Raw genomic sequence first — 22263 nt, forward strand, 5'->3', positions numbered from 1 at the left:
AATTAGCCAGACAATTTAAATATTTGTATGACAAACTGGCACCGGCTGTAAGCGAGTTTTCGCTAGCGACACTAGTACTGCATCCAGTTGAACCCAGCACTTATCGGGGCGGTGAAGGCGGCAGAACTCGTCATAGCGATGTATTTGTCGTCAGCCTTGCCTTCCCTATTCAACAGTACAGTGCCTCACTCATCGATCACTGAAGTCCTCACGAGTCTTCACTACCCACCAACAGCGCATGTAGTCTCTCCAATATGGCGTCCCAGATCTCAGGCGAGAACCGAATCCTGGTTATAGGACTGGGCGTGTCCGTCGTTGCAGCCCTGGGGCTTATGCGGTACATGCTCATCGCCTTTCGTGACGCTGCTGAAATCGAACAGCCAGCGCCAAAGACGCAATACATCGACCAAAAGACCGAGGATGCTTTGATGCCCAGCACGCTCGAGAAGCTCATCAGCAGTCATAACAAGGATATACAAGGAGTTGCATCACGGATTGTTCTTGATAGGGCTCTCCACGATGTTGATACCATCGGTGGTTTACTGTGGGTGGTTACGAGCAAGGACCCCGAAAGACGGGAGAAAGCCCTGCGGGTTCTTCATCTGATCTGTGGCGAAAGTAATTAAACCCTGATAATGACCGAGAATTCCTTGCTTAGCAGTACTACAGGTTCCCTCGCCGATGTCTACCACCACAGTGTCATCAAGGCGATTGTCACAGCGCTCAAGGACTTAGCTATGGAGATCGACTACCCCCTCTACGACTGCGAGTTCGACGACTTCGACTTCCGCGACCCGGCCGAGAACGTGGCGCTGATGACGCTGGAGCTACTGATCAGCGATCAATCGGCGCGATACCTGGCCAAGACAGGCTTTGTTGAACACTGGCTTGCTCGCCAGAATTGGGGCAGCACACCCGAGGAGATACAAAAGAGCTTTCTCTGTTTATATCGCCTCCAGGCGGATGCGAGACGGGGCAATCCGCTCTCGAACATCGTCCATAAGTTAGCTGGGCAACAGCTAGGTGTTCAGAAGCTTGTCGCTACGGGTCTGATTGAACGGCCTGAGTCTATACATGTAGTTGGGTTTAATAAGGGCTACAGTCTTTATGGTGACAATCGTGAGGCGCCGTACTGGCAGACTACTGGGCCTAGTGGGGATGTTGTCACATATAGTCTGGAAGAGGTACTTGCGGCAACTAACAATGGCACCGGCGAGGTCGCTAGAGACTCGAGGAGGCCTGTTGAGCAGAGTGCAGAAGAGCGTCGTTTACGGAGGCGTAATCGGGAGGTCATGGTCCTGCATGATGGGTCGCAACCTCTAGCCATGATGGATATCATTGAACTTTAAGGCCATCAGCCGCAGAAAAAAGTATCAACTTGATTGTGTCTGGAACCAACCTCCTTTTTCGTGCTTCAAATCCGCTCCATCCCAGAGCCGCTTCCTTGGCATAGTCGTAAGTCCTGCAGCTAAAAGTGTAAGAGGAGGATATGAGTGTTCTGAGACGGAAATATGCTGACCGACGATGACTTCCTCTTTGGCACTTGGCGGTGAGCTACAGGGGCAGGGGCCAATTACTTCTTGGTGCGTGCCGCCCTCCTGCATGTGCTGCGTTACCTCGAACATGTACTGTACAGTAAATAAGAGGAAAAAGAACCTTTCCCTTCAGCTCAACAACAACAAAGCAAACATTGCTGCTGAATGGGACGATCTGTTCATAGCATTGACGACGACAACGACGACCACGACCACGACCACTTTTATTTCCTTTGTTTTTGCGAGTTACTGTAGTTACGGGTCCTGGCATTCCTCCTTGCGTCCACAGCGGGAACTTTGATCACGTTTTCCCCGTTGTAGTGGTGTGTGGACGGCAGTGTACCGCCTCCCCGACGCGCGAACCCAAAACAAACGGTGACCGGCAAAATAAATAATAGGGACGATTCTCCATGTCGACCCAAACACCCCCAACGCCGCGCCGCACTCTCCTCCGACCACGACCTTCTCTGACCAAATTTTCCGGCGGCATTAATACAGTTTCGACTCCTAATCTTTCCAGTGCATATTCCAACGCCGCTGCCCCGCCAGTACCCACTCTTGGTGGCAGCAGGGTCGCTGGCCTCCTGGCCCGGAAGACATCACTCAGTGCCCTTACTCAGGGCTCTTTGGCCACCATCCCTGATGCCAGTGAAACTTACGGATTGAGTACGGTACTGGACGAGGATTCTCTCGCTGGTGAGGGACAGGGAAATATGGCACAACATACACCAAGGGGCGACGAGGGCGAGGTGGAGGTTGGCGAGCTGGTGGACGTACCTGGGCACATGCATGGAACTGTGAAGTTCCTGGGAACTGTGGCAGGCAAGAAAGGCGTATTCGCAGGTGTAGAGCTGAGCGAGGAGTACTCTTCAAGGGGCAAGAACAACGGAGATGTGGATGGGTAAGCCCACTGATCCGTGTCGCAAACGATGGCCACTGACTCCTATTTAGTGTTTCGTACTTCAAGACCTCCATACCGGGCGCAGGTATATTTCTTCCTGTAGCGAGAGCCACTCGCCGCAGTTCACGATCGACATCTGGAAGCTCGTTCCCTCACACACCGACGACACCGGGGAGCAGTCGCGGAGGCCAGGGGTACCAAACATATACACCTCCAACTCCGTCGCTTCCGAACTTCAGCCAATCTTTAGGACCTGGACGCGCTCCAAGCCCGCAGTTTAAAAGATCAAGGCCATCACTCCCCAGACCTGAATCGCCTTTGCGACTGCCACAGGCTTCGAGGCCATCGATTAGCGCTACACCTGGTCCCAAGGGCGCTCCACGTTATGCGCCTAGCCCGTCGCCAGCGAAGTTCGGACAGAGTGTGAGAGGTACAAGAGACACAGCAGGAGACCCGCCAAAGAAGCTCGCATTCACCCCGAGGAACCCTATAAAATCGGGCGTCGGACCGAGGAGTGCGTCTGCCCTTGGTGGCGCGCCTATGAACTACAGCGACGATGAAACTACACCAATCGGCACTGCCAGGACCACAAATAATAACGAGAGCTTAGGCTCGACCTCCTCCTTCAATGCCAAGTTGCGTCCTGCTGAGGCGAGAGCAAAAGAACATGAAGAGGACCTTCAAAGGTTACGAACACAGTTGGAGGAACGGGACAAGCAGCTGAAGGAACAGGCGACCAGTCTTGCTGAGATGGAGAACAGCTTGGCTGAAGTTCAGTCATTAATGGGTGGCTCGGATGCTGGCAGCAAGAACAGGGGTAGCATGGAGGATCGGGATACTTCACAGTTGCGAACGCTGCTGCGCGAGAAGAACGAGAAGATCGCCATGCTTACGTCGGAATTCGATGCACACCGAGCGGATTTCAGGAGTACGATCGACACGCTGGAGATGGCGAGTAATGAGACGGAACGTGTCTACGAGAAGCGGGTCGAGGACCTCGTACAGGAGCTCAGAGAGCATCAAGACCGAAGTGATGACGTGCACAGCGTCGCAGCTCAACTGAAGCAGCTAGAAGAGCTTGTTCAGGAGCTCGAGGAAGGCCTGGAGGATGCTCGGCGCGGAGAATCAGAAGCGCGTGGGGAAGTCGAGTTCCTGCGAGGCGAGGTGGAGCGCGGTCGTGCAGAGCTGCGCCGAGAACGTGAGAAAGCAGCAGCTGCTCAGCAAGAAGCGCCACGCCAAAACGAAGCCTCGGGATCAAAGGAACTGGAACAGCGTGACGACGAAATCAGGGGCCTGAAAGCAATCATTCACTCTCTGAGTCGCGACCAAGTACCTGACACTGACTCGCAAAGGACCCCTACACAGCGACACGGCAGCGTTGGTAGTCGTAACAAACGCCAAAGCCAAGGATTGTCCGAGTCTGCAGAGGACCGCCAGGCGCGTGAAGCTTTAGAGAATGAGGTTACTGAGCTTCGCCGCACAGTCGAGTCAAAATCTAACCGCGAGGAAGAGCTCCAGCGTGAATTGGAGGAACTCAAGCGAGGCAGCACAGTCGGCTCATTGAAGAACCAACGTGCCAGCGCAATCACGATTGGAAGCACTGGCACTGTCACAGCAGACAAGCAACTCAACAAGGACGTCTGTAGCTCTGTCGGAAGCTGGCGCGACAGGCCAACGGGATCACCCGAAACCCACAGGAGAGGCAATACCCTCGAGACGATGGCAGAAAGCGACACATACTCCGCCACGACCGAGGGCAGTGTCCTCTGGTGTGAGATTTGCGAGACCGGCGGACACGATATTCTCACCTGTACAAACATGTTTGGCGCAAAGTCAGCGACAAGCAACAACACCAGATCCCATCTTGCGAACAACCCGAACCCGCCTGCGCCCTCGCGTAATGGCAGGGACATCTCCCGGGAAGGCCTGAAGCCATACCCGCCAAAGATGGAGAACTACAGACCCGCTCCTCTATCGCCAGCCAAGAAGCCAAGTGCGCCCCCTGTATCCATCCTCCCCAACCCCTCCATCGATGGGCCTGTGGCTGGGAAGGAGAGCGGCGTCATCGATGTGAATAGATGGTGTGCACTCTGCGAGCGCGACGGGCACGAGAGCGTAGACTGCCCCTTTGAAGATGCCTTCTGAGGAGGTTGTAACGAACGTTCATTGATGGATTTTTTCTTCATATTTTTTTTCTTTTGCCCCTTCGTTTCACACTCTACTTACTGGAGGATTTGGTCCAGTTCAGGGACAGGCTTTCTTCGAAGCATGCAACGAGTTGTCAGATTTAGCGTTGCGATATGATACCACTGATGGCTGGACTGGACTTGGACTGTATGAATATTTCTTTTATGATGATGGGCGGCTACACATATGATGGGGTGGGTATATAATGAATCACTCGAGTTAATGTAACTTATTAATAAACATCTAACCTGGATGGCTGGGCTGAAGGAATTTCTGCAACATCCTTGGAGCGTATGCAGAGGCCCCAAATGATGCTAGTTAGAGCAGCCCCCCACGAGGCCACGGGCATTTGCTCCCCCTTCAGTACTGTCATCGTTCGCTGTTACCTAGCCTTGCGATCAAAGGTCGAAATCGAGCCAAGCACACCACAACTTGAAGCGACGCTTGCTCAAAACCTCACGGCTTCACACCAGGACCGAAGGCTAATTGCTATTGTCTAGGAGTTTGCCGCCGCTGAAAAAGGCCCTCTATATTACCAGTCCTGTGAGATTACTAGCCTTCTACGATAGAGTGCGACAGAGACAGAGTTTCTTGTTGCGTGTCGCGTGTCGCATAACGCGGTCCTGGGAGATGGACAGATTGAACGCAAGTAGGTCGTGTAGCCATCTTGTGTCTCCTAAAGTTAACTGAGATACAGTCCAAAATTCTCAGCAATGGTCGGGGGACAGGCGGAAAACGAATTCGAGTATTAGTCGGACCTTCTCGAGAAGCAACACAAGTGGTGTCTATCTTCAGTAGTTGATAAGAAAGGCCCATTGGGATTGAACACTCTACATGATCCATTAGATGCTATCGCGGATTTAATATTTGTACACGGGCTTGGAGGAGGTTCCCAAAGTACCTGTACCGAATCCCAAAATGGAGCTTTGGATCCCGGTCTCTACTGGCCAGAAAGGTGGCTGCCATATGAAGATGGCTTTAGCGATGTACGGATACATTCTTTCGGATATGATTCGAACTGGACGAAAGAAAGCACCCTGAACATCCATGACTTCGCGAAGTCTCTTCTTGTCGCGATAATGGACTGCCCCGCAATTGTAAAGAGAAATTCAAATGTGAGTTCAATACTCTAGAATGATTGAGAAAGCTCGGCCTAAACTTTTATCGATTCCGCTGGTCTTTGCTGCGCATAGCATGGGCGGGCTTGTCGTTTAAGAAATCATACATAATTGCGAGAGCCTCACACGAATATACCATGATTGCGACACGCACCAAGGCAATGTTCTTTCTTACTACTCCTCATCGTGGATCTAGCAACGACATTCACTAGAATTCTTAGCCTAACGTTAGGAAGTCGACCATTTGTTATGGATCTTCATCGGAATTCTCAAATTACACAATCAATATACGATGAGTTCCCGACATTATGTGAGGAACTCCAACTGTACTCTTTTTACGAAACCATCCCGACAAATAGGAGTGACTAAAGCAATTATCGTACAACGAGACATGGCGACTCTAGGATATCGTAACGAGCGCATGGCATATCTCAATGCGGATCATCGGCACGTCGTCAAGTTTCTTAACCCCAAGGATGTCAACTACAGGACTGTCCGCAAATTGATAGCAAAAAGGATCTAGCCGCCCTACAAGATCAGTTGAACCTCTGCCTTCAAATTTCAGAAGCCCCTACTGATGAATTAATGGCAGCCTAGTCTGCGAGAATACCAGGAGCGAGTGGATTTTAAGAAGGGATGTGTTCTTAGAATGGAGAAACTCAATGAACCCCTGGATCTATTGGGTCGGCGCAAGTCCGGCAACGGGAAAGTCTATATTATGTGGCTTCGTTATTAAGCATCTTAAAGATGCAGACCTAAATTGCTGTTACTATTTTTTCACCCATGGGGACAAGGACAAGTCACGGATCACATTATGCTTAATCGTCGTGACCAAACTTTTCGCTTCACTCAAGGTTGGAGTAAGCAACATGCGCCACTTCACGCGAGAGGAAGCAAGTTGCGCCAACTCACGATTTTGAGAGTAAGTACTAGCCCATAGTAATTTGTATGTAAAGGTACATAATCTGCCTACTCTATTGAATTATCACTTTGACTCCCACGCTCGCTCCCATCCTCACTCCCACGCTCGCTCCCACACTCGCCCGCAATCTCATACTCCTCCTCGCCCTCACTTTCAGAGGCTTCCGGGTCCTCCCACTCTAGAGGAATTGGGAGGCTGGCATTAGTGTAGAATGCCACCCTCTTTTTCCGGAGGCGTTCCTGCTTCCGGGCCTCAATTCCAGCTCTACGGAGCTGTTTGCGGGCCCGGTTGATAGCCTGGTGGGCTATCCGGGCTTCTTTGGCCTGGAGCTTCTGGGCTAAACAATCAGCTTTTTCAGCCCGAAGCTCGTGGGCTCGGTCAGCAGAGAGCTCGCCTCCAAATTGAAGGCGGGCCCTACTTCGGCTTGCCCGCTTTTTGGACTCCTCGACCTGCCGCCGTACAGTACGCAGGTCAAGCTCCTGGAGTTGGCCGGCTACTACTACCTCTTCAGTGCCGGTAAGCCAATTCCTGTAGCTCTGCTTCGAGGGGCTACTAAAGCCTTCTGGAACCCGCTGTTTCCAGTGCTGTAGCCCCTCTTCTACCCCCCTAAAAGTCGTGGGTTTAGGTGTAGAAACTCGGATTGGTAGAGTAGGTATAGGCATAGGTGTAGGCTCTATAGTAGGCTGCGAGTACGTACGTAGTTTTGCAAGAGCTACAGCACAGCTAACCGGCCAAATACCAGCTTTCTGAAAAGCGGATATTATAGTAGACTCCTTAAAGGTCTGCTCTGTAAGGACACAGGGCACCCAGCTCACAGTAATAGCATATGAGAGTGCGAGTTGGAGGCTAAACGGATGCTATCCTATAGGTCTACTACGAAGGATACAAAAAAGATGATGGGGGAACCCCGTGAGTCGATTGTCTCAAGTACCCGAAACCAAAACGACTCAGTTCCGACTCGGTTAGCCCACCCAAATGATCCCACTGTTACGACGGAACAAGAAGGCTGGCCAACTACAGGACAGGAAGGAGGGAGGTCGCATGAGACCGGCCCTGGTACCTGGAGGGGCAGCGGGGAATAGTAGTTCCGAAAGTATCACGTGACGGACTCGCAGGATGATGAGAAGAGTCCTAAGAGTCCAGGACTCCGAGGACTCGAGTGAGTTCCCAGGAGTCCACTAGGCACGTGACGGACTCGCAGGATGATGAGAAGAATCCTAAGAGTCCAGGACTCCGAGGACTCGAGTGAGTTCCCAGGAGTCCACTAGGCACGACGCCACTATATAAGTAGATAGTTAGTTCTTAGATAGGAGCTTCGTGCTCAACTCAATACAGTATTTGTTATATACTAGTAACGTGTTACTTGAAGCCTTTGTGTCTGATCCCCTGCCTCCTCTGATAAGTAAACCTTTACGCAAGAGAACCTCTGTGCCTTCTATCGTTTAGAAGTCAGCGTTACACCCACGTGACGCTCCAGCTACCCAGAGTCTACTCCCTAGAATGAGAGACGAGAAGGCATCCTTACATGCTCCCGCATGCGAGTGAGATCCCGCATAAAGGACTGGAGGTCTGTAATGGTGGGTGCACCAGATGTGAGAATCTAGCCACCCAAGGAAGGGATGATTTTACTAAGACAACACACTGTCTTAGGAAAAAGAGCCAAAGGGTCGTAGCTTAGACTATTCCACAATGCAGCAATCAGGTGTATGATGTAGTGGAGTGGTTTAGACAAGTTGTAACAAATGTTGAGTCTGAGAACTCAGGGATAAGTCAGAGGTTAGCACCTCACTGACTTTTCAGAAACAAGGAATAACAAGATCAATGCTTGGAAGCTTGGAAAAGACGTGGAAGTATGTGATAGTCGATTTACTGTATTGTCTGCTTGCCCTTTCTTAAGGAAAGGGCAATCCTATTTATGCTAAAGGAGTGTAGTTCTCTCATTTTCCAAGACTTTACATGACTAACCAGGCTTGGTAACTGTAGTCGACGTAAGAGAATCCCATAGAACCATCTCCTAGGTTCCTAGCCTATAGGAAGTGAAAGGAGGTCCAAGGTCAGAGTACCCCTATAGACAAATTATGTCATAACTTAACCAATCTTGTGGGTAACTAAGGAGCGATGACGTGTAATGAATCATAGAGGGTTGTAGAAGCTTTTGGAGCTATCGTTCATGTTCCTAGGCCTCTAGTTGATAGAGATATGTCATGTGTAGTATTAGCCCAGTAACTAAGGAGTGATGTCATGTAATGAATCATAGAGGGTTGTAGAGATATGCTATGTGGTCATATCGGCCCAGTAACTAAGGAGCAATGACGTGTAATGAATCATAGAGGGTTGTAGCAATCATTGAGTAGTATTGCTCTTGTTGTTGGTGTGACAAGCCAAAATATGTATAGTGACTTGTAGGTTTGAGGAGGAGATTTCTAAGTTTGCTCTTGAGTTTGATAGCAAACTGAGTGCAACGAATGTCAGTATGGCAATTATCCAAAAGGAACGCAGAGTGCAAAGCCAGAAGCTTGCCTCAAGGGCAGAAGTCAGCATTCTCGTTGGATATGAGGGTCATAACATTTTTCGAGTTTACGTCCCCTCTCGAGCTGGAGAGAAGATTATAAGAACTTCGCATGCTCAATTTGATGAAGGCAGTGGTTTCATTACAGAGCCAACATTTGACCAAATCAGTGACGAAAATGTCCAAGCAGCCCACATCAACGCAGTGGAAGAAATGGATGAACTGCAATACCCTCCACCTTCCGTCTCAATGAATAAGACTATGAAGGACAGACTCTAGACCTAATTCACAATCAGGAGGATGCGGAAGAAACTCCTCAAGATCAGCCAGATGCAGAAATCGAGCATGAGGAGCGCGAACCTCCAAGGAAGACCCAAACTCGCAAAGTCTGGGTTCCTATTGCTGAACACAATCAAGTCACGAGAAGCCAAGCAAAGGATGCTGCTTCATCTCGAAATGCCATGTATGCAGAGGAAGAACAGGAATATCAAGACGAAGATTTCCAAAATGCATTTTTCACAGGCACAGAATACAACTCAGATCCGCAAACCAAGGAGCTCTTGCACTTGCAGAGAAACCAGAGTTTCATCAGCGAACGAAGCACATCGACATCAAATACCACTACATCTGAAATCAAGTGAAGGAAAACCTTGTTGATCTATATTATGTGTATACGAAGGAGATGGCTGCAGATGGACTGACGAAGCCACTATCAACGATGGATCATCAGAGATTCATTGAGCTGATCAAGCTTAAACAGCTTCCAAAGATGGACTGATTATAGGTTACGGATGAAGAACTAGGGGTGCTACTAACTGTTGATATGTTTTCTACAATATCACCAGAGGGGTGTGTTGCAGGAATCGGGGTTCAGAGCCACGGGAGCCACTGGCGTGGCACCCACCCACATATATAGTTCTCAGTACTCGGTGTTCCACCCACTCGCTTCGCTCGTAGGTGGCGACAGCAAGTTGTGCGTGCGACAGCAAGATGTGCGACACATAAAACGAAGAAAAAGACGCCTTATATATCAACTATATAACTATATAATTAAAACATAAAATCAATAGAACTACTATCACTATCGCTACTGCCACTATTGCTACTATCACTTTGATCCTTACTATACCGTAAAATGATCACTTTTGATTTCAACCCTTCCTTCTTCCGCTCTGCTACCCGCTTCCTCTCAACCTTACGCTCTTCAATTTCGATTTTACGTGCTTGCGCTTGTAGCTGCTTTACTACTTGGTCCGATTCCCTTGCTGCTCTTGCGTCTGCTTTTGCTTGCAACTTTGCTTTCTTCTCTTCCCGCATTTTCCGTGCATCTGATGCATATAACTGCCCTCCTTTCTGTAGTGATTTCCGTGCCCTTGCCTTTGCTGCCTTCTGCTCTACTGCACGTAGAGTCATAATATCTAGCTCGGTCTTATAGAGCTCTGCCCGGTGTAGAACAACTGTAGTTCCACGTGCAAATGATTGAAACCCTTCTCTTGAAGGCGATGAGAAAGCTTCCTCTGCTCTCTTCTGCCAATGTTCAACCGCTTGCACACTTTGCATAGTTGTTTTCGGTGTTGAGATAATATTATATGAAGCAAATGGCTCATAATCAGGTGTTTGATTCCGAGTCTCTTGTATCTTGTCAATTACAAGTGGAGGATTATATGGATATAGTCCTGTATTTCTCCAACCAGATTGAATTGTACGGACAGTTAGAGATTGCCGTCGGATTTGCGGGAGGTCTGAAAGGAACGTACGTAGCTTATACTCATAGTCGTAGCTACGTACTGCTTGATCAAGTGCCTTTTGATGAAAGTGTTTGCACTGCTTAAAAACCGCTACATCAAGAGGTTGTAATAGATGTGTTGTATGAGCAGGAAGGCAGCAAATAACAATGTTATGCTCTTCTGCTAATGTAAGAAAGCGCTCTGTTTTATGAGAGTCATGGCCGTCAAGTAATAAGAGGCGAGTATCATCTGGTGCCATATGCTCTGCAGATAGTTGGATAAAATGCATAAGGTATTGGATTGCAATGTCGTCGTTTGAATACCCGCTCTCATTTACAATAATGAGAGCATTTGGCTCAAGGTCATCATTGTACCATGAATCCATATGAAGTTTGCCAGGGATAATGATAGCTTCTGCAAGTGCAGCACCACTTGCATTTACTGCCTCAATTACAGTAACAGAGAGCCGATTCTCAGGATTATCAACAGTCCACTGCTTTACACCGATTGGTACAATAACAGCCGTAGACTTATAACACCCAATCATATAGCCTGTCTCATCAACATTCCATAAATTATATGGCTTAATGTTATGTTTTGTAATAAGGGCGTTATATGTGAGAAAGAATTCCTCAAACACCTCTTTCTTTTGTGCTTGCTTCCGATGTGTATTTAACGTCTTCGTGTGAATTGTATGAAATTCGGGGTGTGCTTTTAGAAAGCGTTGTAGCCACCGTTGTGATGGTATCGTACGATTAGGTCGTAAGTCTGCAACTGCCCGTAGTATCATAGATCGGTTGGCAGGGACCCCGCGCTCAAGTTGGTCGTATATGAATTGACAGACCGCGGTCTCTTGCGATTGAGATAAGACTCGATTGCTACCTCCGTGGGGTAATTGAGGAGACGTAGTACTCGTAATACGACATCGGAGTGTCTCACGGTTGACATTGAATTTATTTGCAACCCAAGCAATTGTATATGTACTTGGTTGTTTTAAGAAGAACTGTTGGGCCTCATTAAGGCGAGCAATCATAGTAGGATCGTTATTTTGAGGCATTGTAGATACTACGTTATGAAGAATACTATTATTTTTTCTATATATCAAAATAGCGGTGTACGCACATCTTGCTGTCGCACGCACAACTTGCTGTCGCCACCTACGAGCGAAGCGAGTGGGTGGAACACCGAGTAGTTGTAACCTATATACTTCAACTAATCAACAACTTGTCTACCACCAACACTTCCAATGACCTCCAGTGACTATGTGTTACATTATCTATCAATACTAAGCTATTACCTCGTTGATTCATATATATGTACATCGTATTGATGCATACCCAAACTCGCTTTCGCATACCCAACTCGCTTTCGCCACCGAGTACCTGCAAGGTTGAGCGACGTCATTACCCTGGTCACATGAATGGCAGCACGAGATAGATATACCTCCGAAGGTCGAGCAATTCACGAGGTCAGTCGATATCCCTGAAGATATCATTCAATAAGATAGATGGCGAGCAATTATTATAGTTTATTGGGTAGGTAGGCATTAGAAAGCGGCGAAAACAAACAATGTCGAGTGCTGGGGCCTTGTTGGGTGGCACTGGGTCTAAACTGTGATTTCGGAACCTTGGAAGAAACAAATACCATGGATGTATCCATATCGAGATAGTAATGAATGTATATTAAAAGATGTAATGCAGAAGCTGCAATGGACGCAGGAAGAAACGAATCAGTATGTGATGACAGAACTGTCCGGATAGATCGAGTCCAGAAGTCGTTTAATCCTTTTTGATCGGCTTGGTATCATCGACGACGTTGTGCACGAATTTGCACTTTGAACTGGAGCAAAGATACCCAATCTCAGTTTTCCTGGTTCCCCATCCACCATCCACTCCGTCGTAAGCTCCAAAGTTTGTCCAGACTGTATCTCGGTCTGCCCCTCCAGCACATTGATCTTCTGACTTGCAAGGCTTGCCCTGGAAACTTCCCCATCTCAAGCACGTGCCTGGATCACCACTCCCACGGTAGCAGAGTAAGTCGCCTATGCACCCACCATCTTTCTTTCAAGGCGTGCCCTCAAGTCCATTGGTCTGGCATGTCTTCTTAGGGCCGTTGATTCCGTCGTATGGACCAGCTCTGCATTCGTAGTCTTCCCGGCACACTTTCTCATTTGTCGAACATGGCTCACCCTCGCCCCCAGGGTCTTTCGTCCCGCAAAACCCGTCCTCGACGCACCGATCAGAAAAGCATTGGTCTCTTAAGGGAATATTCACCCCAAGGACCTTCTGCCCACATGGCGCTGCTGCAGACTTTTTAGGCTGGCATGTAAGCCCCGCAGAGAGATCGCAATAGGCAGTATTGGGGAAACATTGATATTCACCATTGACAAAGCATTTCCCACCGAGGGTTCCGTCGGATTTATAGCCACGGGTGCTACATGAACCCTTCCAACACATAGAACCCAGCTGACAGAAATCGTTGGAATCTTTCTCATCGCAAGCATCTCCCACCTTTTTTGCATTTGGTGCCTGACATTTCGAATCAAAGCAAGTCTTCGATTGACACTCTTCGTTCTCGTCGCATTTGGTGCCGATCAGCTGGTTGGGCTTAACACAGGCAGAGTGTTTGCAAGTTGAGCCCGACGGACACTGAGACTGCTCAGAACATTGCTGCGCACATGCTGGATATGCTCCAGTTCTATCACAGAGCCCAGATAAGCAGTGGACGTCCAATAAGCAAAATGACGTTGCTGAACGTTTTGAAACGCATTTATTATCGTACAAGCAAAACTTCGTATCAGGGCAGCCAGTCTGCTTAAAGAAACTGCATTTTTCTCCTCCCCCTCGAGGCGATATGCTTCCTTGAGGCGACGGAACGGCAAGCACGAGTGTTGTTATCGATTGGAGGGAGAGGGTAAGCAGCAGTAAAGCTGCTGAAAAGCTTTTCATGGTGAAAGAGGAAAAGAGAGTGAAGGAGAATGAGATGGTGAAATCGTGTGAAACACCTTCGATTGCGATATAAAAGGCGAGAGAATAGCGGTATGAAGCTGTGGATGGTCCAAGGTTGAGTAAAGGGACGAGGAGAAAGTATATATAACTTTTAAGTAGTCGGCCCTGGACCAATCTCTCCTCCCTAGATTCCAAATCAATATTTGAATGCTACCTCATATTCAGTATTATAAACCTTGCATAACATTGATATACATATGGGGGCTATGTATGTTATTCCCGGGCGTACATCCACTATATCCTTTCTTTTCTATATTTCTTCTTCAGTTCATCGGAAATTACTCCGCAGTGAACCATAAATTAATATATTGAACATTTAAAATGGATACCATGATCTCTAGCCCCATGGGAAGGGATATGGTCCAATAGATCGCCAGTGACCGTCGTGATTATTTGAATAAATTTTGTATTCTATTTCTTCCAAGTTTCAGCTTGCATGAGCTGTACATATTGGATAGCACTTGAGAGCAGTACACACGCAATTTATTTACGCCCGGCGGTGAACCCGATAGGGCAACTATGACTAATCTAACAATACATTTCTGAAGTGAATTCTTGCCTCCTTAAGCCCTTGCGTAAGCTGTTTATAGCTTCTGTCTACTCTATTCTGGCCACTCTTTATAGGTTCTCGTGGGTTAGTGGTTTTGGTTGGCTAGCTTGAAGGCTCTTCTCCAAGTGTTCAGCATCCGCACTCAGGTCAGTGGAAGGCGAATTAAGTGTCGCTAGCTTTTTAGTTATATATATTTTATAGACTGCGAGGTAAGCCTGTGGCTTGTTGTGGCCTTGCAGACACCTGTACCGGGAGGTACCGAGGGAGGTACGAACTGCGGGAGGTAGAATCGGTGGTCACCCAACTGGCCCCTACCTTATCCAAAGTTAGCCACAGTGCCTCCCAGCAAGGCCAGAGAGGTCGCATAATTGGTGAGACGCATGATTGCTGCCTGTCTCTGAAAGGCTACATTAATTCATGAATGTCAACGGCTTTGACACACCTTACAGGTTTTAGAGAACGAAATCTTTGGGCAGAAACAAAGTCAGTAGAGTCTTTTGTTCATTTTATATCCGAAACACTTCGTATGAAGTCATATGAAATAGAGAATATTGGTTTTTCATTAGGAGAGAGTTGATCATTTTGCCTGTCATCAACGATCACAGAGAATAGAATAAAACCGTAAATGGTTACCAATACGACAGTACCTACGAGTGAAAAATATGGGAATATATTGAAACTATGACTGAGTCAGTGAATCTTAATTGCCGATCATTATATGAAAGCATGGCCACTCATTAACCATTATCATTCTCTATTGTGAATTTTCAGCTCAGCCACGAGCAGCACTTTGGAAATAGACCGAACCATTCAGACTAAGCTCAAGAATAGTAGACACTATTCAGGTCCTCATTATAAAATGAGAAGCAGATCACTAACTATGAGAGACCGATGGACGGAACATGGCCCAAACAACCCCGAGAGTTTTTAAACTCATCACAGCGCTAAGGGCTGCCGCTAACCGTACAAAGTCGGAAAAACTAAGATCAATGCCCGATCCGATCTCCCTGATCTAGAATCAGGGACGCAACATGGGCTCATTGGCGGTTAAGCCTTGTAATACCACCATTTGTTGTCTCATATTCTATCCTTACATTGTCATCGGCAACATGTTGCCGGGGGTGCGCTTGCTGAATGCAAGATAGGTGCTGAATTGGTTTACGGGGGATAGTGTCGGACGTCGATGTCTACCCATCGAGGCTGGATGATCATAGTGACTAGGCTGCGCACTACTCGCTCAATACTCGGCTCACTCGCTCAGTGGGTTACTCAGCTGGGTGAGTAGCTGAACCTTTTACTCGACTCGGTGAGTGAGGTCAATACTCAGTTACTCTGTAAAAACCCAGTGAGTACTCGGCTATCACGTGTAAGATTTATGCATCATGTGAACAGTCCCTCATACGATTAATACTGTTTTATGGTTAAGTTAAAGTATTACATCTATCAGCATCACTCTCGCCATCTCTAGTAAGCTGTGAGAACGAATCATGTATATTCCTCTATCTAAGTACCACGATTATCAGAAGATTATCAGAACGCTATTATCTATTATATATGCTTAAGAACATCTCTCCACCTTGCTTGATGAGGCCGGCCAGACCTACTAATATCTAAAGTATTTATGGGGTCTTGACGAGTAGCTTGAAAGATATCAAGTAAATCTCTTCCAGTCTTCCGAGCGTGTTGGATAGGCATTGGTGGCGAGGACGGCATATCCTTATCTTCATCTTCATGAATAGTTGGAAGTATAGGCTCCTCATTATTACCATCTTCTCTTATATCTTCGTTATCTAGGATATCGTCATCTAGGATGTCATATAAGGTCTCGTTAAGATGGTCAGCCCTATCTCTTTCTTCACCTTGTTGGTAGCGCATTTGTTGTTCTTCATGTGCGGCTTGTGATAAGTCTTGCTGTTGCTGTGGTTGCTAAGGGATAAATGGAGGATATTGTACCTTTGAATATGTCTCTCGGATATGTGTATTTGATCGTAGGTCTTCTTCAATTGTAACTCGATAGAATTGCACATCTGTTGTTGTTGTGCCTCATACTCTTCTTCTACTTGCTCCTCAGTCATATCAACGACATCCATCATATCTGCAAGCTTGTCACAATGACATTAATGATTCTTGTATTGTCGAGAGTAATATACAAGCATAATACTCTTAATCGTCTCAGGATTAAGTTGACCATGTCGGTGGCCACATACGTCCCTTGCAGCACTAAAGACTCACTCAACTCCAGACTTAGCAGTAGGAATACAAAGTATATCATGAGCCATTGCTAATAGACCAGAAAATTGCTCTTCCTTTTGTTGCCAAAATAGCAATATCTTTGTGTAGATATGTGCTATACAAGTTAGAATAAGATTACTAGAAGATTACCAGAAACTTACGAGCATCAAGATAGAGATCAGCCTCATTCACATATTCCTCTCTCTGGTCCTGAGTCCCATTTAATGTCTGACTTTGCTGCAATACTAAGGCTAATCAGTGTTGCCAGTAGTATATTGGTTCTTGGCAGTATATTGTGATATATATCGCAATATGAGTCTTGGCAATATGATATGACGAATTGACAGAGAGTGATTGGATAATACTATCACACATCCATGACTGCCTCCAGTTCTTTCATGAAGCGACGTTAGCTACAGAAGGCCGAGAAGCTACACTAGAACGGGTATTATTATCTATGGAATTCCTTCTCGAGCAATTAGAGAAAGGCAAACAACAATTTCAAGACGATATAATACTTAGTCCATGTTTCAACTCAGCTTGGAAGGTTATAGACAAGTATTATGCACTAACTGAGCGGTATGTAATAGTACTATCTTGTTACGACGGAACAAGAAGGCTGGCCAACTACAGGACAGGAAGGAGGGAGGTCGCATGAGACCGGCCCTGGTACCTGGAGGGGCAGCGGGGAATAGTAGTTCCGAAAGTATCACGTGACGGACTCGCAGGATGATGAGAAGAGTCCTAAGAGTCCAGGACTCCGAGGACTCGAGTGAGTTCCCAGGAGTCCACTAGGCACGTGACGGACTCGCAGGATGATGAGAAGAGTCCTAAGAGTCCAGGACTCCGAGGACTCAAGTGAGTTCCCAAGAGTCCACTAGGCACGACGCCACTATATAAGTAGATAGTATTTCCTTAGATAGGAGCTTCGTGCTCAACTCAATACAGTATTTGTTATATACTAGTAACGTGTTACTTGAAGCCTTTGTGTCTGATCCCCTGCCTCCTCTGATAAGTAAACCTTTACGCAAGAGAACCTCTGTGTCTTCTATCGTTTAGAAGTCAGCGTTACATATCTATAGTACTATCTATAGTACTATCAATAGTCTATAGTACTAACACTTTATAGGTCTTCTGCATATATTGCTGCTGGAATACTCATTCCAAGTCAAAAATGGAAGTATTGCGAAGAGAATTGGCCTATTAACTGGGTAACAACAGAAAAGATAGCTGTTTAATCACTATGGGATGAGCATTACAAGCCAACAATTGAACCATCAATTATAGCTGCAATTCAACCTCAAAATAAGAAGAGCACATTTGAGGAGTGGGCTACACAAAAACGCCATCAACCAGCTATTCAAGATGAGTATTTGAAATACTGCCAAGCTCCAGTTACCCCTGAATGTGATGCTCGGGGTTGGTGGATGGAAGGTGCTCAGCGGATAGCATATCCAAACCTCCAAAAGATGGCTCTTGATATCTTATCAATACCTGCAATGAGTGCTGAGCCTGAACGTTTATTCTCAGGGGCAAAGATCACAATTACAGATTGAAGGAACCGACTAGGGGTTGATACTATTGAGTATTTAGAGTGTTTGAAGTCATGGCTAAATCTTTCAACTAATTCTTGGATTGATGATGATTAGTAGTACTATTACTATTTCATTCTATAACGTACATGTATAACGAACCGGCGAAACAAGCGAACCGGCCAATCCATTTTACACCTTAAATCACGAATTTCATAACTTAATATCTCAACAACCCTTCAATAATAAGTTATAAAAATATCTACTTAGCCTTTTATAAGCATTTAAAGTACTCTATTTGATTTTTAAAGCAATTAGTATTGTAGTTATTAAGATATTGAGTTTTAGCCCCCACTTTTGACCTAATTCTTAGTATCTTAATAACTACAATACTAATTGCTTTAAAAATCAAATAGAGTACTTTAAATGCTTATAAAAGGCTAAGTACATATTTTTATAACTTATTATTGAAGGGTTGTTGAGATATTAAGTTATGAAATTCGTGATTTAAGGTGTAAAATGGATTGGCCGGTTCGCTTGTTTGTGTAAGGATGCCTTCTCGTCTCTCATTCTAGGGAGTAGACTCCGGGTAGCCGCGGGGTCACGTGTGATCATTTGGGTGGCCTAACCGAGTCGGAACCGAGTCGGATGGGTTTCAGATACTTGAGAAAATTGACTGACGGGGGTTCCCCATCATCTTTTTTGTATCCTTCGTAGTAGACCTATAGGATAGCATCCGTTTAGCCTCCGACTCGCACTCTCATATGCTATTACTGTGAGCTGGGTGCCCTGTGTCCTTACAGTTTGGCCGGTTCGTTATACATGTACGTTATTAATGCTATTAGTTTCTAAATTATTATATATAGTATACTACAGCATAATACCTTACTGTCTACAGTATTATGGCACAGACAGGCATCACAGTCAATTTGCCAGGTCAAGTGATGCTAACTGCACGAACTGCACGAACTACACCAACTACACTAGCGTCACTCTAGGTTTGTGACATTTAATAGTACTATAGTACTATAAACTTCTTCTACGTAACAACCTCTGATCCTCATCTACCCCCTCTACACTCTGACAAGCACGAGGAGCCGACCTCTGAGGAATGATGAATAAATCATCATCCCCATTCGGAAGGATGGGTTTGAGGAGGTCAGGATCCCCAACACGGGACTCTCTCTCATAACTCCGAAGGGCCTCAGCCAAGGCATCTAATGAGCCAGCGTCAGTGCCAAGAATATCACGCCTAATCCGAAGGACTAGGGCAATCTCCCGAGCAAAGAGGCGGCGACGCCCAGCCCAAAGCCACTCATCCGTCTCACGGTAAGTGAGACCCAAAACTGCCCATCTCTCACCACTAGCTCCAACCATCTCTACCTCCTTCTCCCCCCAATCCCCCTCATCCCCCTCATCTCCCTCATTTCCCCCATCTTTCGCTTCTAAACTCGCTGGGCCCCATGCTGGCGAGGCAGCACCAACAGGGCGGGGCGCAGAGACAACAAGGCAGGGCGCAGAGATGACGAGGCGGGGTGCAGAAATGATGAGGCGGGGCGCAGAGACAACAAGGCGGGGTGCAGCAGCACCAACAGGACGGGGGGCAGAGACGACAAGATGGGGTGCAGCAGGAGGAGGACGACCAGCAGCAACACCAGAATCAGCAGCGCCAAGGAAAGAGCATGACCCTGTACCCGTAAAGTGGGCACAGTTGGTGCAGCGGCCATCAGGGTGGGCAGTAGTGTTTATAGCGCAGCAAGCAAACTCATGCTTTACTGTGCCTTTCATGCAGCAGGAGCAAGCAGCAAGGGCAACAACAGCGCGAGAATGAGCCATTTCAGCTAAAGCTTGACTCTTTCTAGAGCCTTTGAATTGTTGAAAGTCGGCTAGAGAAATATCAGGAGGGCCTTCTAGTATGTGTGGTTGTGCCATTACAGCAGGAAACTTTGATGGTGGTGCCATATTTGCCTATTTTCAAGTTAGTATATAACATAAAATAGTAAATTAATAGTATTATAGATAGTACTATGTCGTACTTACTGATCTTGCATATAGTAACGATGTAGAAGAAAGAAGAAAGAAGAAAGGAAGGGCAAAATAGTGAGGTTATAGCTTAACATCATAACAGGCGTTGATAGTACTACAATAAGTAGTACTATCAAAACAATAGTACTATAATAAGTAGTACTATCAAAGCAATAGGGGTAACTTAAACACATGATATTCTACACTATTGTTATCACGTGATGTCCATATTGGTTATATTGTGTATATTGTTTATATTATACTGTATTGCCAAGCTTTATTAGTGCCATATTGTGGAAATACAATATGGGAATTTCCTAGCAATATACTGCCAAGCCACACTATTGGCAACACTGAGGCTAATGGATCCATATCTGCATCTCGTAATCATAATTGACTCGCAACTTGCACTGTAGAGTACTGCTCTTTATAAAGAGTCTTAAACTGTTGTTCAAACTCTGTCTCCCAATTTTGTATTGAAAAGTCAAGCTCGCAAACCTTTTTGTTAAAGTGTGAGAGCTTCACACTAGGATTTAAGATCCTAGTGTGAAGCTCTCACACTTTAACAAAGATAGATCCAGTATTTGTGTATAGCTTGTTATAATACTTCTTAATCTTCTTCTCTGCAGCATCGATTGCTAAAGTTGTAAGGATGCCTCACCTAGATACGCGAAGAACCTGCCTCAGAGCTGTTACGGTCACTACAAGCATGAAATCCGACTCGGTGTGGCTTCTAACCAGCAGAGGAGCACATAGCGAGTTACACTATAGTCGGGGACGGTAAGGGTGTAGGGTTCAGGGTCGATGCAGACCTGTTGCGGTGGAAGGTTCAGGGCTAGGGTTGGGATAACCGAGTCGGGCCCGTTTCGGGTACTTAAGGAAACAGACTCAACGGGGTTCCCCCTTCATCTTTTTTGTATCCTTCGTAGTAGACCTATAGGATAGCATCCGTTTAGCCTCCGACTCGCACTCTCATATGCTATTACTGTGAGCTGGGTGCCCTGTGTCCATACAAAAGTCATCTTTGCTGCCCATGGATATATCTTATGCTGTAGCCGGTGCCAAGTTCCAGCGTTGATAAGAGTTTTTGATATACTCCGCATGTATAGCAGACAGTAGGTCCAGCTGACGATCTAATGTTTGTTGTAAAGAAGTTGAATGGTCTTGTAAGATCAATGATGTATTCAATGTGCTTCTATTCTACCTCGCTAAGTCTAAACATATGAGCACCATGATAGCCTCGGGTATATTGATTGATTGTTGACTTGAGTTGCTATGCTCGCAGAAGCATATGGCATGTCGAATCCCATCCTGTTGATACATCTTAGTTGAAGAAGTCTCTGAGATGGTTGACCCCGGTTCATGTTTGCCTTTTGCAAAGTCATAAACCTGTTCCTTCGAGTAATCGTTGGTTTCTAAACCACCGCCTGGAGGCAGTTGGCGAAAGCGATCCTTGCTCTCTTGGCAAACGCGAGTGCATCCAATGTGACATCAGGACAACGCGACTATCTGGACAACAATTGACACGTAAAGTTACAATCATGTCAATTGATATAGCTAGAAACGAAGCTATTCAAAAAGCAATTGATTTCCTAAATCAGAACCCAACGGAGACTATCGCCGCAGCAGCTAGAATCTACCATGTACTCCCAACTACACTCTGTATGCGACGCATGGTGCAACGCCAACCACCAAAGCCTCGCGGAGGTAACAACAGAATACTTTCAGATATACAAGTTATAGCTATACAAAGATACATTCAATGGTCATATGAAAATGGGTACGGTGCAACGAAGCCAATGGTGTTTAATGCTATCTGCCAACTACTAGCAGCTGAAATCCTGACGCATCCACCACCGTCTCAATGGTGGTTCCAGACTTGGATTAAGACTCAACATGAGACTTTCCACACCATTAAAACACAGCCAATTGAAGCAGCACGTGTTGCTTCTCATGATGTATCAGCTATCAAAGAATGGTTTCATGGATTCAAAGATGTGTGTAATCAATTAGATGT

The 22263-nt window shown here is 46.4% G+C and overlaps 4 protein-coding genes across 4 annotated transcripts; 2 read left to right on the top strand and 2 right to left on the bottom strand.

Annotated features, from left to right (window-relative positions):
- Positions 1-254: 254 nt before the first annotated feature.
- Positions 255-1349, top strand: VC83_04799 (uncharacterized protein; the record flags this gene model as incomplete). Its single annotated transcript, XM_024468427.1, has 2 exons — positions 255-618; positions 670-1349. 2 exons carry the CDS (start codon positions 255-257, stop codon positions 1347-1349), a joined length of 1044 nt encoding a protein of 347 aa, XP_024322598.1.
- A 596-nt stretch (positions 1350-1945) lies between these two features.
- VC83_04800 (uncharacterized protein) lies at positions 1946-4581 on the top strand (the record flags this gene model as incomplete). Its single annotated transcript, XM_024468428.1, has 2 exons — positions 1946-2436; positions 2487-4581. The coding sequence occupies 2 exons, from the start codon at positions 1946-1948 to the stop codon at positions 4579-4581; spliced, it is 2586 nt and encodes an 861-aa protein (XP_024322730.1).
- A 10966-nt stretch (positions 4582-15547) lies between these two features.
- Positions 15548-16332, bottom strand: VC83_04801 (uncharacterized protein; the record flags this gene model as incomplete). The annotated part of the gene is made up of 2 exons (XM_024468429.1): positions 15548-15657; positions 16062-16332. The coding sequence occupies 2 exons, from the start codon at positions 16330-16332 to the stop codon at positions 15548-15550; spliced, it is 381 nt and encodes a 126-aa protein (XP_024322729.1).
- A 2915-nt stretch (positions 16333-19247) lies between these two features.
- On the bottom strand, positions 19248-20183 carry VC83_04802 (uncharacterized protein; the record flags this gene model as incomplete). The annotated part of the gene is made up of 1 exon (XM_024468430.1): positions 19248-20183. The coding sequence occupies one exon, from the start codon at positions 20181-20183 to the stop codon at positions 19248-19250; it is 936 nt and encodes a 311-aa protein (XP_024322732.1).
- Positions 20184-22263: the final 2080 nt, after the last annotated feature.

Source organism: Pseudogymnoascus destructans (assembly GCF_001641265.1).
Source record: "Pseudogymnoascus destructans isolate 20631-21 unplaced genomic scaffold scaffold_15, whole genome shotgun sequence".
NCBI lineage: Eukaryota > Fungi > Ascomycota > Leotiomycetes > Thelebolales > Thelebolaceae > Pseudogymnoascus > Pseudogymnoascus destructans.